This window comes from Porites lutea, chromosome 1, assembly GCF_958299795.1.
Source record: "Porites lutea chromosome 1, jaPorLute2.1, whole genome shotgun sequence".
Lineage (NCBI taxonomy): Eukaryota > Metazoa > Cnidaria > Anthozoa > Scleractinia > Poritidae > Porites > Porites lutea.
In genome coordinates, this window is record NC_133201.1 from 50873728 (window position 1) to 50890258 (window position 16531).

General features: G+C 39.8%; 2 protein-coding genes across 3 annotated transcripts; both read left to right on the plus strand.

The window, feature by feature from the left end:
• The first annotated feature begins 339 nt into the window (after window positions 1–339).
• On the plus strand, window positions 340–3099 carry LOC140931777 (galactosylceramide sulfotransferase-like). The gene is made up of 2 exons (XM_073381519.1): window positions 340–431; window positions 1965–3099. Exons 1-2 carry the CDS (start codon window positions 340–342, stop codon window positions 3097–3099), a joined length of 1227 nt encoding a protein of 408 aa, XP_073237620.1.
• Window positions 3100–8780: 5681 nt separating this feature from the next.
• On the plus strand, window positions 8781–12738 carry LOC140954074 (integrase/recombinase xerD homolog). 2 transcript variants are annotated; one of them, XM_073403486.1, is made up of 3 exons: window positions 8781–9277; window positions 11526–11970; window positions 12226–12738. In XM_073403486.1, the coding sequence occupies exons 1-3, from the start codon at window positions 9100–9102 to the stop codon at window positions 12515–12517; spliced, it is 915 nt and encodes a 304-aa protein (XP_073259587.1). In that variant the 5' UTR covers window positions 8781–9099; the 3' UTR covers window positions 12518–12738. The 2 variants fall into 2 exon arrangements, with proteins under 2 accessions (XP_073259587.1, XP_073259581.1); XM_073403480.1 differs by having other exon boundaries at window positions 11526–12738.
• The last annotated feature ends 3793 nt before the right edge of the window (window positions 12739–16531 follow it).

The window sequence follows — 16531 nt, forward strand, 5'->3', positions numbered from 1 at the left end:
CGATCGAAAAAAACAAAGCAATTCTGTATCATGCAGACATTTCCAAACAATATCTCTCTGTTTGCGACTTGAAAATCGTGTTTTACTTTTTGCATGAATTTAAGCAAAGGTCAAGGAGTAGTGAGGTCACTGGACGGCATTAACGGCCGGTCGATTCATACGTTACTGAGGGAGTAATAGGGAACTTAAGATAGAGACCTTTTCGGGGCGTCGGCGACCGGACTGGCAGAGCAATCCTGGAACAGAGGTAGCCGTCGCCGCTTCCCTCCAAAATTCGAACATTAAGATCGCAGTGAACTCAGGAGGACGGCGCCTTGGAAGACTACCGAAGAGGAAAACATGGCTTCACATAAAGAACTAAGAGAATTAATGCTTAATTGCTTGCACGCAACAACAACAACTTTATTTCAGTATTCCCACGCTAGTACGAGGTATTACCAACTATTCTAAACAATTTTTAATACATACGTTTCATTTATACGATACTCTAACGAAAAAAGGGAGCTAAAAACACACAATTAAAATATCGGAGTTCATTTTTTTTGTCCGGATACTTTCATTTGGCTCGTAGGACAATTCTGTCCATGTAAAGCTCACTTACGGTTTCCTGTTTGCCATATTGGATCATATAGCATCTTGACTCTGTGACATGAAACATAGGAACATTATAAAGATGTAAGTTTAGATAACAGAGCTTGGAAATCGAGCTTGAAATGTGACTCAAAGAAAACAAGGACAATTTAAGGACGATAATCTGCAAAATTCTGGTTGCTAAATGCAACAAACCTGATTGAAATGAGAGTTAAATACTCACGTTCTCGCCACAACGCCAAACAGACCAGTTTCGCGTCGCCGACGGGAGCACGACGGCAATGTGGTGAGCAAGAGCATGCGCAATTTTGCACAAATCATGACGTCACGTCCGGTTGAAGTTGCCGTCGCCCCGAAAACGTCTCAATCGTAAGTTCCCTAATAACGACTCGAAGTAATCGGATGAAATTCAAGAAGTGAAGTGTAGAAGCTAGAAGTGTTCCCGAGAGTCACAAATGGTTTTACCTATGCTTTAGAAGCCTGGGCCGAGTTGTTCAAAGCTGGGTTAAGATAAACCAGGGTTAGTTCGAAATTTGAATTCAGATATGAACGCTCAAAAAGCAAATTCAGTTTAATTCTTTTTGTCAACAATTTGGTGATTGGCTACTCTAAAAAGAATAGAGAAAATTGTCCAAGAAAATGCTTTTGATGAAAAGAAAAAGAGACCGGGGTTAAAATTTAACCCTGGGTTAGCGATAATCGGCCTTCGAACAACTGAGCCCTGTTTGGTAAATTTGAAGCTACGATCAAACGTATTTATCTGATCGGATGTCTTATAAGAATTTTGATCGTCTCCAAACTTCCAGGTTCCCTCTTTTTTCTCATCCAGAACTGTTCAGGCTTCCATGATTGGTCCGGTTGAAAGTTCTAGGACATGGAATACCGGGGGAATAGCCTTATCTTCCATCAGGAAATACTAGGGACGTTTTACCTCTAGGCCCCAGTTTTTCGTGGAGACCTTTTACAACAATAATCGCCACCTCCAAAAGAAGAAGAAAAACTGCGAATATCTTAGACGAATGGAGGGGTTATTCAGAAAGTTTTTTTATTTATATTTTCTCGAGCTTTAGAACTTTTTAGGCAATATTTGCTCCTTATAGAACAGATTTTTGACCAATAAAAGGTCTTGGGTGTTCCTGATAGTCCTGATAGGGAACCACGCTGGAGTGTCCACCGATAGCTCGACCGATATTTCGGTGTATTCGGACACTACCTACGCACTCAGACCAATCCATGGTCAAGACTGCAGAACAGTCCGTATTTTTGCGTATTCAAGAGGTCTGAACCGATTTTGAGAAAAAAAAAAGCAACAACTGACTGCTTTGCGGTCTACCCATGGTCCAGTAATTTTCTTTCTTTCTTTTTCTTAGCAGGAGCAAATACGTCAACACAACTGATCTTTCGTCGGTGGCTGTAATTGAAGCTGAATGTTTCCCACAAAAACGGATTCTGTTTCTTAAAACGCACAAAACTGGATCAAGCACCATGACTAACATCTTCTTTCGTTATGGAGACGCCAGGAATCTTACATTTGCTCTAGGGGCTGACACCATTCTTGGCTGGCCTGACAAATTTCACATTTTCCACCCGCTCCGTATGTTTGGCAAAGCTCTTGACATACTCTGCAGTCATGCAAGATTTAACAAGGAACCAATGAACTGGCTTTTTCCACGAAAAACTAGCAAGTACGTTACAATTCTCAGAAACCCTGTAGACAACTACGAGTCTCTTTTCAACTTTGCTCAACTAGGAAAATCGTTTGGTTTGGGCGTTACGCTCGATTCCCTAGAAAAATTTCTAGATAAACCAATACAATCTTATAAACATTCTCGTAAGGATATGATGATGTATTTGGCACGAAATCCCATGATGTTTGATTTGGGTTTGAGGTTTCAGTATTTCCAAAATCTCACAGCTGTTAAAGAGTACATTCAGTTCCTAGACAATGAATTTGATCTTGTCATGATTATGGACTACTTTGATGAGTCGCTGCTGTTAATGAAGAGATTGCTATGTTGGAAGATAGAGGACATTTTGTACGTAAAGCTCAATGAGCGACAAGACAAGGAAAAAGCTACTCGTTTAAGTGCAAGAGTTAAAGAAAATATAAGGCGATGGAATAAAGCAGACGTTTTGTTATTCGATTATTTTAACGCATCGTTTTGGAGAAGGGTAAAGAAAGAAGGACCAAGCTTTTATGAGGAACTGAGTACTTTTCGTCGGAGAAAACAAGAAATACAGCAATTATGCTTGATCAATGGTACTCGAATCCAAAGAGCTTATCATAACAAATTTGTAAAGGGCTATTCAGTGAGAAGTGATCTTGATGAAAATTCAAAGCGCCTCTGTGAAAATTTAGTCAGAACGGAGAATGATTTCCTTGCATATCTGAGGAGAAAACGTATGGTGAAACTAAGGGAAAGTGGCATTGACAAGCTTGACAAAATTGAAAACGAAATTGGATGGCAAGTGTCAAAGGATTTGCAATATGATCCAATTCGAGCGTGAATAATGCGTAAAAGTTTTATTTCACCTTAAAACCATTGTTGTCAAAGTACAGTGTGGGGCAGAAAAATGGATTTCACAGAGCTCACATTCTCACGCCGCTGCCCATACGAGAAACGCAATCGTACTACAGTTCTATTCTTGCACTGTTTATTTTATAATACTCTTTAATTAATTTGGGATCACCATCATCATCTCTTTAATTTATTTGGCATCACGGACGCTGCTCTCGCATGCTTCTTATCATATCTATCTGGACGTAGCCAGCACGTGTCGGTAAATGGAGATAGATCAAATTGTTATCCCTTGCCATTTGGTGTTCCTCAGGGTTCGTGTCTAGGGCCCCTACTCTTCAGTGCCTATGCCAGCAAGCTGTTCGAGGTCATCAAGCTGTACCTACCCAACACACTCGCATTCGCTGACGATACTCAGCTTTATCTTTCCTTCAACCCAGACAACTCCCTTAATGAAGCAGAGGCAGTACATGTTATGGAACAGTGTATTCCCGCCATAAGGGCGTAGATGCAAGCTGACAAACTGAACCTTAATGAGAACAAAACTGAGGTCATGTTAATCGGAACCCGCCAACAACTTAGCAAAGTCAACCTAGGTAGTCTGAGTGTTGGTGATACTTGTTGCTATTGTAAACAAGGCGCGAAATCTCGGAGTTTGGTTTGACTCGCAGCTGAATTTTAACGTGCACATTACAAAAACATGTAGTCTATCCTTTTGTTCACTATACAAAATTAAATGCATTAGAAAGTACCTTTCGTACAAGAGTGCACAAACACTAATCTTAGCACTAGTAATTGGACGGCTAGACTACTCTAACAGTCTGCTGTACGGCTTACCAGCCAGTTAAATTATTAAGTTGCAACGGGTTCAAAACGCTGCCGCAAGGCTCATCTCCAATACCATGATCACATTTCTCCTCTTATGAAAGACTTGCATTGGCTACCAGTTAAATAACGTATAATGTTTAAAGTGGTTCTATACACATTCAAAGCTTTACATGGTAGTGCTCCCACACATATTCATCAATTAATTGGACTCAAGCCACAGTCAAATTATAACCTGTGATCAAATAAAAAACACTTACTGCTCGATCTGCCTAAAAGACTAAGAACATAACAGGAGACAGGGCGTTCTTTGCAGCCGCGCCGACCCTGTGGAACGCCCTTCCAGACGAGTTAAGAGCTTTGGACAATCTCCAAACGTTTATGGCACGGCTAAAAACTTATTATTTTAAATTCGCTTTTAGCTTATAACCTACAGTATTTTAACACAGATTTTTGCATGCATATATATAATATATATATATATATATATATAATATTTTTATCTAGTGTCCATTTATTAACTATTTAGAAGAGCTGTAATATTATAAGCATTGTAATGTAAAGCGCATCAGATCATATAGCCATGTATTTTGCGCTATATAAATAATAAAGCTATGTTATTATTCGTTCAAAATATTTCCCAAATTCTGATTGGCTTAAAGCACACGCATAATTCACCATAACCAGTTACTGCTGACCAAAGTTGCGAGAATTTTGTGTTTAACGAGGAAATGACGTCAGAAATGTAGCGCGCGACAAGTTAATACACCGAGAAGACCTGGGGACGAGGTTGAATCGTTTTGGTTGTGAAAGCAAAAACGGCGGACACTTAACTCGTTTCAAGATTTCAAGAGTAAGAACTACAGCTTGAACAAGGCGAAATAACAGCTAAAAACATAGCAAAAACAGCAAGAAGACAACTCGGAAGGCGACATCTGCTATTTGGAGAACATTTGCGGAGCTGGACAAACCTAAACGTATACTATCGAAGATGAACTTAACATCGATGCAGGTAAGCATGTTTTAGCTATGTTTTTAAACTGGGAATTATTTTGAATGAATAATAAAGCAATTAATAAATTCGTAGGATATGAAGAATTAAGTAGATCTCGGAGGGTGTTATCCACCTCGCCCTACCCACCTCGATCTGCCTAATTCTTCATATCCTACTCAGCCTCATTCATTAATTGCTTATTATGTTATGTTATTAAGTGACAGTAATTGTTAATTCCCAATCCCCACATCGTTGACATATAGCTCAGTTGACTGAGCTCACGGCATTTGTACCAGTTTTGCTTCTATATTCAGTCAGTTAGGGAGACAAGTGATTAATAAGCTCATAGCGTCTTTATAACTTCAACGCCTGTCACGGCACTCCCTTTAGTCGAGGAATAGAAATCTGTGAAAATAAGAAAGACATAGTGATATATTTTACGTATCGACACCTACCAGCAGTTGATTGAAGTATGTTGTGATAGTTTATTGACAGGAACGTAGCTTTAACACAATTCTTTTCTTTACTGACGTTACATAAGCTAACGTCTATTTACAGTCAAGCCAGGTCAAGCGTACCCCCCCCCCCCCCCCCCACAAATGCCATTAACGAATTTATTATTCGAAAGTTGAGTCCGTTGGCAGTTGTAGATTTCATATACATCTCTTGCCTAGTCCCTGTACGGCGTTTTCCCAGTCCCTCTCGGTCAATTCGTTTCGGTGACGTATCCGAGGCGAACGGGCGGGAAACGCCTAGACAAAAACAGAATGCGCATGCGTGCGTTACTTTTTGAAATTCAAAGATGACGTTAATGTTGTGAGCAGTAAGCAAGCAGGCAGCACGAGAGTTTGGTTATTAACCACTCTTGTGTATATTTGTAGGATCGACTTTTGCCGACCGGCTTTGAAAAGTCATCAGAATGTTATTCATAGTCCAATGAAGATTTATACTGCTCCTTCAATCTCATCATTCCAGCTGAGCTATCGGAGTTTGCCGCTCGCGAATTTCAAAGTAAACACAATAATGACCCGTGCAGTGTTGTAAACTTAGACCTCAGATCTTGAATAATTAGAAAAACCATACTTTCAAATAAAATTCATTAGCTGCGTATCAAAAAGTGCCCAGAAACTGAATCTAAAAGTAAAAATCCTATAAAATTCGCCGACATTCACAGAAGTGATGCGTGTATTATAAATGTGAGAAGCATTAAATTCAACTTGCATGCGTTGTCTCAGGATCGTGTTTTGAGCAAATGTTAATCAATGAAAGGACACACGACAATAGACAGAGAAATTAATTCTCGAAAATTTTTACTCAAAGGCCCATAAATTAATCCATGAAAGCAATTCGCGTGACACAAATTTGGCTCGTGGATCCGTTCACGCAAGGAAAATCGGCTGGGCACGTGGCAAAAATTATTCAACACAAATCTCAAATCAGGGCGCTCACGCCGATTTCAAAATGTATAAAACGTTAAAGATACAATATTCACAAATGCGTAATTTTCTTGACTATAGAGTTCAAAATGTACCTGAAAATTCTTCAAAAACTTTGCTGCTTGGTGGCGTTTCAAAACAAGCAAAGCGCTCCGATCGGCCGTGATAAAAATTCCGTGTATTTTAAATTCCGCGAAGGACAATTTTATAAAGCCGGAAAAGCCTTTCTTTGTCAACTTGAAGAAAACTAAGGATTCTGTTGAAGATTCCTTTCCCATCTGTGTGATTTAGCGATGTATTTTTAACTTTGAAATTCGAAACACTGATGTTGTTTACCATCGCCATTGAGCTGTCTCACTTTTGAGGATTTTTGTCTAGGCCACACATTTTCGCATGGACCACGTGACCCGAAACGCTTTGGCCGCGAGCAAAAATGAGGCCTAGGGACTAGGCAAATGCATCTCTACATTCTTGCATGCGTAATGAACCGCGAATTCACACGCGATCCAGTTACGAAATTTCTACCAGCTCAGTTTCCCTGAATTTGATGTAAAAGCCTTCTAAGAATATTAATTCATTCAAAGATTTTCAATCTGACCAAATACAGACAAGTTCTCGTAAATTATTCACTGCTCGTTACGCATGCAATAATTCCGATTTGAATTTGACACTAGTTCATGAATAGACACACAATGCTTGCACTGTAAGTATCCCGGAGAGCTCCATACAATTCCTTATAATTTTGCTATAACATTAGCTTAGGCGCGGCGGATTTTGTCACGTATGATCAGCGCGAGGTGTTTTTCCCGACACCCTTCTGTCGGGAAAACGTCATCATATGAAAGCAAACCAGACACGATCGTGTAATAAAATAAAAGGCTTTTCTTCTTCCATTTCAGAGGTCAGTTTTGTTTCGATCTGGTCAAAATAAATCAGGTTTTTAGGTTGTAGGTAATAAAATATTGTCTTATTCAGTTCTCAAGGACCTTTAGAAAACGAAATAAACGAGATAATTGACTCGACAATGACGCGTGAAAACGCTCTTTTGGAAGAAAATGTTTTCTAATTCCCGCAGCGATTTTGCGAAATCGCGAAGCGCAATATATTCAGTTTTTTCCAAATTCATCATGATTAAGCAGTGTAATGCCATCACAACTAAAACCGAATTTAATTTGTATCGCAAAAGCCGCGAAAATAGAGATAAAAAAAATGGATCGGAAAAATTTATAAAATCACCAAAAAACTGTCTCGCAGGGGCTTTGTCAAACAAAGCGTTGGTAAGACGTCTGCACGCAGAATACATTTCATCTTACATGTAGCTGTGATTTCTGGAACGGACCTCGGGAGCCTCATTGCCGTAATATCTTCTATATTGCAGAAACTACAGCAGAGTCGCCCTGCTCGCGTGCTAACTTTCCGCTCCAATTATGACTACACAGTACCAGTGAATTGTTTCAAGATTTAAAGCGGCCGAAACTTATTTCCATCAGCGCGTAGTTAGTTAGTTAGTTAGTTAGTTAGTTAAGCAATAATAATGCATAGCACTGTAAATAACACCCGGGGGGGTACTCCCATACATTACCTATACGGGTATGTGCCGCCCAACGGGGTCGTGATTTTGAAGCTCCTGATTTAGAACGGGGTATCCATTTCAGAGGCGTTTTCTAGAACGGGGTATAAAAAATTGTGGATCACGGCTTTATCTTCTGCTTAAAATTGTTGCTGATTATGAAGAAGCATTTATTTGATGTATAAGTCGAACAGATAAAGAAATATCTTTTTAAAAAAACAGGGCTATTTCAATTTACAAACTTTCTAGAACGGAGTATAACAAATTGGCCCATTTCTAGAACGGGGTATCAGTTTTAGGGCGAATTCTAGAACGGGGTATAAAAAATTGGCCCATTTCTAGAACGGGGTATCAATTTTAGGGGAAATTTTTTTTAGAATGGGGTGCCAATTTGGAGTGCCGGGCGGCACATACCCACCCAAAAAATATCCAAGTACCCCCCCGGGAAATAACACGGTTCTAGAATATCTGACGGCTTCGCGTTTTGTTCGTCGCTGCATGCGATTTAATCGCTTATGACCTAACAGAAAATGCATGAATACAAACAAGCTCGCTGTTCCACAACCCCGCACTGAATTTTAAAAAAGAAGCCTTTCTTATAACGGAAGAGTGTTGTTGAAAAGCTTGTCTCTGAGGGTGCGGCAATAATTTTTTTAAAGGAAAATTAAAAAGTCTTAATTTAGATATATGTATCTTTACACAAGGCTTCAATGTAAAGCTGGTTTTTTACTGTTATATCGTTATCATTTTAGTTTTAATCTTAGATTTATTTCTAGCTTAGTTATTAGTAGTTATTTTTCTATACTTGAATGTAAATGTACCTGAAACAAATACCGTGTATTAATGTTTTTATGCTCGGTGCGTTGGGAATTATGCGTGCGATTGGAGGTTACGTAATGAGTACTGCATTCAGGCGTGTTCATCACGCTTATTGTTGGGTTGTGTTTAAATAGGTTCACCACGTGTTGTGCTCTTACTTTAGGTCAATTCAGCGGGTGTAATCGACCGTCACTTAGTTTTTCTCTTTCTTCCTTTTTTCTTTACAGGTCATTCAGCGTCCAGAGACTTCCTCGGGGTTTTCATCGGCTGTCTCCTCTATCACTCCAAGAAATTTTACTAATTTTCGTCCTCAAACGTCAAAGGGCGCCTTTGTTAAAGGCCGTTATGACATCTGCTTCGCCTGCGGCAAGACCGGCCATTGGAGAGCAAGTTGCCCCAACTTATTCTTCACTCCCGGATCAACCTACAAACAGATCCAAAGCTTGTCAAGTAAAGACAGCGGTTCTTCTGGGCAGCAGTAGTTCCATTGCTGATGGTAAAGCAGTAAAAGAAACTCTTGAAGGTATTTTTGACGAAGGTCCAGCTTTAGAGGAGTGTTTTGAATTTGAGAATTCTTCCAATAGTATACAATCGGTTAAGGGTAGGCTTAAAGCTCATTTTAGTTTTTGGGCGGATACGTTAGGTGCAAAGTATTTCCTTCTCCGGGTTATTGACAAGGGGTATGCCGTACCCTTTATTACATTTCCTCAGAATGCGTTTTTCGACAATAACCTTTCAGCACTTACGCACGTTGATTTTGTTTTGAAGGCTATTCAAGAGCTTATTTTGTCAGGTTCAGTTGTTCAAGTATCTCAGTCCTCCTCATGTTGTCAATCCCTTGTCTGTTTCCATACAGAGTTGCGGCAAGAAGAGGTTGATTTTAGACCTCAGGCATGTCAATAAACATATTTGGAAAGAAAAGTTTAAGTTTGAGGATATTAGAGACGCTTGTGTTTATCTTCCTTCCGATCATTTTATGTTTAAATTTGATCTCAAATCTGGCTACCACCATATTGATATTTTGCAGGATCATCAAACTTTTTTAGGGTTTTCTTGGGTTGTTAATGGCGTAAGGAAGTTTTTTGTGTTTACAGTTCTTCCTTTTGGGCTGTCCTCAGCTCCTTATATTTTCACTAAGGTTGTTCGTGTTCTCGTCCGATATTGGAGAAGTCATGCTGTGAGAATAACAGTTTACCTTGATGACGGGCTTGGTTCCGCCCGTGATTTCGCTCGCTGCGAAGCTGCTTCATTATTTGTTAAGACTTCGCTTCAGCTTTCTGGTTTCCTGCCTAATGACAGTAAATCGATTTGGCAACCAACTTCTTGTCTAGTCTGGTTGGGTTATTGTATTGATTTAGCCGTTCATACTATTTCCATTCCTTCAGTTAGGATTCTCAGTGTCGTACAGGTTATTGATTCAATTCGTTCTCAGTATCCTTCTACTACTGCTAGAAAATTGGCTCAGCTTGTCGGTAAGGTTATCTCCATGGGTTTCGTCTTTGGTAACATTACTCGTCTTAAGACAAGATATTCTCATTTTGATATTTTAAGAAGCCCTACATGGGACGGAAAAATTTCCCTGTCGGGTTCAACTCTGAAAGAATTATGTTTTTGGAAAGAGAACATTACACAGTTCCATTATTCCCGTGTGTGTTATTCCGATGCGAGTTCTACAGGCTGCGCCAGTTATATGTTAGATCTTCACAACACCATTTCTCACAAGTTGTGGAGTGTTGATGAGGCGCAGAAGAGCTCCTCTTACAGGGAACTTAAGGCCGTTTCCCTGGGTCTAGAATCTTTTATGCCTTTACTTAAAGGGCGCACTATTAAGTGGTATACTGACAATCAGAGTGTTGCTAGAATCGTTGAAGTAGGAAGCATGAACGAAGATTTGCAATGCTTAGCTTTGCGTATTTTTAGTATGTGCTTGCTCAGTTGCATCACATTGGAAGTGGAATGGATTCCGAGATCGGCTAATGATAGAGCTGATTTTTTGAGCAGAATTGTGGATTATGATGATTGGCGGGTCAACAGGGACTATTTCCTTTTGGCCGAAGAGAAATGGGGTCCTCACTCTGTGGACCGGTTTGCGAATCATGAGAATACTCAGTTGCCCCGTTTTAATAGCAGGTTTTGGTGTCCTGGTACAGAGGCGGTTGATGCCTTTTCTGTTTCTTGGGCGGGCGAGAATAATTGGCTCGTTCCACCTATTTTTCTCATCCCCAAGGTCATTAATCACATGGTTGCCCTGGGCCGTCGCGCTACACTTGTTGTTCCTGCTTGGCCTTCCGCCCCATTTTGGCCTTTAATTTTTACTGACGAGGGTTTGTCTCCCATATTCTCTGATATTTTTTAGATCCCCTTAGGTACTGATGTTTTCGTTTTGGGTAACTATAAAAATTCCCTTTTTGGATCACCTAATTTTCGTTCAGGGGTTTTGTTCTTGCGGTTTTCCTAGAGAGACCTTAGTTAACCCCCCCTCCCCCCCACTTTTTTCAGTCTTGTAGGAGGTTTTTCTCTGCAGTTTATAGAGTTCTTACTCTCATACCACATGGTATCCGAGTATTTTGGGATGCACTTGGATCCTTGTTTTGTGGACCACTTGGTCTTTTTTATTATGCAAGGGCCACTTTGGCCCTTAGTAGTAATATTTTTCTGTGTTTTTCTTGGGACCACTTGGACCCAACCTTACCTTGTTTCACTGCGTGTTGTATTTTTCTGATATATTTTGGTCATTTTGGTCATTTTATTTTCTCTATTTTTTGCTTCAGATGTTAAAGCAGCTGCCAGTCGGACGTTTGGCGTTTTACTTTGTGAGAAGTTTTGGCTCTCTGCCTTTAATTCTCGAGCTGATAACACAGTTATTAATTATTGTAAATCATCATGTAAGTTTAAAGCGTGGTGCTTGCAGAGCACTGGGGAGGTTTCTTTTCTCCCAGCTACTTCCTTCACAGTTTCCTTGTATTTGCATCATTTATTAGAAAATTCGTTAGGTAGTTCCACCATTCACGGCGTTTTTTACGCTATTAACTGGGTACATAAGTTATCAGGATTTGAGAATCCCAATCCGTGTGACAACTTTCTCGTCAGGTCTATTGTTGAGGCTTCCAGTCGTGCTCCTCGTAAACCTGTTAGGAAGGCGGAGCCCATTACCCCAGAGATCCTTGGCTTAATTTTGCAGCATTATGGGGAAAGTAGTAACTTACTTGATATCAGGTTTGTCTGTATGTGTTTACTCGCATATGCTGGCTTTTTCCGCATTTCCGAGCTTTTAAGCATTAGGAGATCTAATATTGTAACTGAAGATCTCTATCATAAGATTTTCGTAGAAGTTAGCAAGACTAATAGGTACAGAGAGGGTTCCTGGGTTTATATTGCCAAGACTGGCAATTTTACTTGCCCTTATACATACCTTATTAAGTACTTAGAAGCTGCCAGGATTCCTTCTTTTTCTCAGAATTTCATTTTCAGATCCTTACGGTACGACAAGGATTTGAAGGGCAATGTCTTGTCTTCAAAGCCCCTCAGTGCTAGCAGGGCGGGAGAAATTCTTAAGAGGAAGCTGAAAGCTATTAGATTAGACCCTTCTAAGTTTAGTAGTCACAGCTTTAGGTCCGGAGGAGCTACTTCCGCTGCTAATCTGAATGTTCCAGATCGGCTTTTCAAAGTTCACGGAAGGTGGAGGTCAGATTCAGCTAAAGACGGCTACGTCCACGATAAAGTCGACTCGCGTCTTTATGTTCCTTTGCACATTGGAATTTAATTTATTCAATTTTTGTACGAGTGGGTTTAGATTCAGTTTGTATTTTTCCTATCATTTATACTTTTGTATCATGTAAGTTGTGTTTGTTAGGAGGTCGTATTATACCACTGCCGACCTATTCCTCCTATACAATAAATTCATTATTGTGTATTTGCTTGTGTGTGTTTCATTATTTCAGAGTTTAGAGCATAAATAAGTTATTTTCGGTACGCAGTTTAGAAAATAACCTTACCTTACCTCTGTGATGTGTGTAAATTTGTCTTTTGCTATGGTTTTAGACAATACGACTTCTCCTGAATATTACTTGTGCGTCAAAAAAATGTATCAAGCGCGCGATAAAGAAATAGTCGAAGTTTTAACTGGAAAACTTGTTTCCATCTGATGTACACCTGTATAGTCTATGTTTGTTAGCTCTGCCTAAAAAATGACTGGGTTACACTGCACCCATGGGTGTGCCACCTAAAGTGCAGCCTATGTTTGTTAGCTCTGCCTAAAGAATCACTGGGTTACACTGCACCCATGGGTGGCCACCTAAAGTGCAGCCTATATTTGTTAGCTATACCTAAAGAATCACTGGGTTACACTGCACCCATGGGTGTGCCACCTAAAGTGCAGCCTATATTTGTTAGCTATACCTAAAGAATCACTAGGTTACACCGCACCCATAGGTGTGCCACCTAAAGTGCAGCCTATGTTTGTTAGCTCTACCTAAAGAATCACTGGGTTACAATGCACCCGTACCCATGGGTGTGCCACCTAAAGTGCAGCCTATGTTTGTTAGCTCTACCTAAAGAATCACTGGGTTACACTGCACCCATGGTGTGCCACCTAAAGTGCAGCCTATGTTTGTTAGCTCTGCCTAAAGAATCACTAGGTTACACTGCACCCATGGGTGTGCCACCTAAAGTGCAGCCTATGTTTGTTAGCTTTACCTAAAGAATCACTGGGTTACACCGCGCTCACGGACGTTTGCCTCGCGCTCTCTTTAAAGACAAAAAAGCTGTAGTCTTTTTGGCCAAGAATCAAGCTTTGTTTCCCCTAAACATTTGACCCCATATTGGGCCCCGAAAGACGTTAAAAGTTCCTCCATAATAGAAGAGTGCTTTGCTAGAGTTAACAAACGTTTGGCCAACATGAGTTTCAATACAAAGGTGCAAAAACTTATCAGCATAATTACAGCATAGCACACAAACATTGTCATCAAACTCCTGGCATGTAGCCTGAATAAGCCAAGCAAATAAAGCATATGACGAGAAATATTCGTCAAATGGTCTCGTTAGGTAAATTATACTTCACTTTTCGAAAGAAATTTATCGCTTATATCCGTGATACGCATCGAAAAAGCGAGGAGTCATCGCATGACATTAGGTAACAGAGGTAATACTCACGGGTTTCACGAATTCCAATTCCACGATTTTTAGCCGAGTAACAAATTTAAAACTTCAATTCTTACCTTACAGTTGTCGGTTCATTTACCTTACATTCGCCAACACTAGTAAACATGAACAAAACGATGAAATCAGAAGTAGCAAGCCGCATGAAGTAAAATCCACCGATATGCGCTGCATTCTCACTACAGTACAAATATAAACATTTGTCGTGGTGAAAATACGACGAGGAGGAAAAAATGCCAGATCTTCGCCTCGGCAATGTATTCCAGCTACCAAGTCGGCGTATCTCCAGAAGGTGGACTCGAGGTGGGACAAACCTTGTGATTTTTTTAGGAGCCCTTTGCGCGCAAACTGATTTATTCTGGCGCGAAATGAAGATTAAGAAAATGTATCTGAAATCTAATACACGACAAGAAAATTTTCGCACTTTCGAGGAGAGCGACATATTAAATGGGATTAAGTCGGATTAGCTGCCCGCGGAGAAAACATCCCTGCGTGGGATTGTACTTCCAGTAAAAAGCCTCTGTGTCCTCTCATGATCGTATCAAAGCACTTACAAAACTTTCTGCACTTAGGTTCGGCACAAGTTCAATATGAACAGATCGTGATGTAGCTTTGAATAATGCTACGTAAGTCTTATTCATCCCCTTTTTCTTCAGCTGAGAATACATCCATGACATACAAGGGTTTGGCGAAAACTACTCCAACACATGTGAAGGGGAAATCATCATTTAACCGAAATCCAGGCAGAGGAGGGGGAGGAGGAACTGCATAGCCTTGGCCTTCAATTTTTTTTTATAATAATAACTATTTATTCACAAATTAAATCCATGGAAAATTGAAAAGGGGATAAAGGAGGTTATCTCTTTCTAGTTTATCCAGTTTATTTCCTTATAATAAAATAAATTACGATCATTAATTATTTACAATTGTTTAAGTAAATATAAAATAATTATGAAATATATTACACGCTTGAAGTATTCCCCTGACTAGAAAAATTTGCAAAATGACGTCTCATCACGAAATTTTCTAAGATTCTTTAACGTCTTCTTCTTCGACCTGACCACGTTTCATTGCTTAATTTTAGTAAACAGGCAGCGCAAGACAGTCTTTCAACCGATGAAATTCAGTTTTCCAAGAGTTCCCGGGTCTCGGCATCAATGTATAAAACGGACACAATCGTAGACTTCCTTCAGATGATCTTCAAGAATATAATTCAAAACCTTCAGACTAGCACTACATTAGGAAACATTCAGAATCCTCGAGCAAGAGAGATAAATCGTGGAGGCGGGGAGGGAGGGTTTTCCAAAACGAAAACACGTTATACTGTCGTCCACTGAACCCCCGTTTCCAGCATACATTTCTAGATATCAAAAAGTACTCTGGATGGTCTAAAAAGCGTTTTCAATGTAGTTAGGACGAAACCCTCGTTGGGTCCCCCAGGTACAATACCAATTTAAGCACTAAAGCACGCGTACTAACTCCGCGGTAAACTGACAATTCGCTGTTTGAGAAGCGTGAAACTCCAACAGAGTGTACGTGATCCACGCGCTAAAACCCTGTAAGCGAGGGCTAGGCTCGGCTAGATATTGAGATATACAAGCCCTTCCCGATCGTGATCATGAAAAAAAGGTTAAATCCAGTACTTACTTCAAATGATAGGTCGCCCGCCGACAGGATCCAAACAGGTCATGATTAATGACAAAGTATACATAAATAACACATGCTGAACAAAGAAATATCAACAGGCAAGAAATGCGACTGATAAAACTGCGATGAAGGATTTCCATGCTTGATACAGTGGAACCTCGATATAACGAACCTCTATGAACGAAGTCCTCGATATAACAAACAATATTTTTATACTTCCAGTAATAATAAGCTTTATTTTAAAAAATATATACAATGGATTTACATGGGGGTCTAGATGGGGGCGTACAAATGTCAGTTGTCAGTTAAAATTTTGGCCATTTGTCAGTTGTCAGTTAAATTTTAGGCTTTTTGTTAGTTGTCAGCTAAATGATTATTAATGATTAACTATGAAACTTATTTGTATATTTTTGAACCGAAATTAAGGTACATTTCATTTAAATTAGATGTTAAATCCGAAAATTAATGTAATAGTGCCTTAATTTTTTTTCAGTTTTGCTATTTTAAGCATTTCAAATGGCCCTCCACTTCTCAAGTCTTGTGTTACTCTCCTCCACTCGAGCTTTTTTGCTGGCTAGAGTCCAACATTTCCAACCATTAAGCCAATAAAAATTTATACCTTCAGATTATTGTATTCCTGCCAACTCTCATGCATTATGCGTGAGAGCTGTGGACTAAAGACATCGATCTCACCCTGGAAGAACAATTTCTCGCGCCTAACTGACAAATCCCGACAAATTGTTCTTTCACACATGATAAATAACGAAAATTCAATCCTAAAAGGCGTTAAATGATGACTTTGTGTCTTTTTTGTGTTCTTACGAAATCAAAGCACCCTAAAACTGTCGTCTTTTAAGTAGCTTCGGAAGTGCTCAAACGCCTTCGGAACATCTGCGGACATTTTCGGCAAAGTTCGGAAGTCTTCGGAAAGTCGTCGGAAATCGTCGGAAGTCGCAAGGACGTTTCCGGAAAT

Excerpts from the sequence above, each read along its gene's own strand:
- LOC140931777 (XM_073381519.1), top strand. The coding sequence starts at position 340 with ATGGCTTCACATAAAGAACTAAGAGAATTAATGCTTAATTGCTTGCAC. Across the intron at positions 432-1,964 it reads TATTCCCACGCTAGTACGAG|GAGCAAATACGTCAACACAA; the intron begins GTATTACCAACT and ends TTTTCTTAGCAG.
- LOC140954074 (XM_073403480.1), top strand. The coding sequence starts at position 9,100 with ATGACATCTGCTTCGCCTGCGGCAAGACCGGCCATTGGAGAGCAAGTT. Across the intron at positions 9,278-11,525 it reads AGTAAAAGAAACTCTTGAAG|ATGTTAAAGCAGCTGCCAGT; the intron begins GTATTTTTGACG and ends TTTTTGCTTCAG.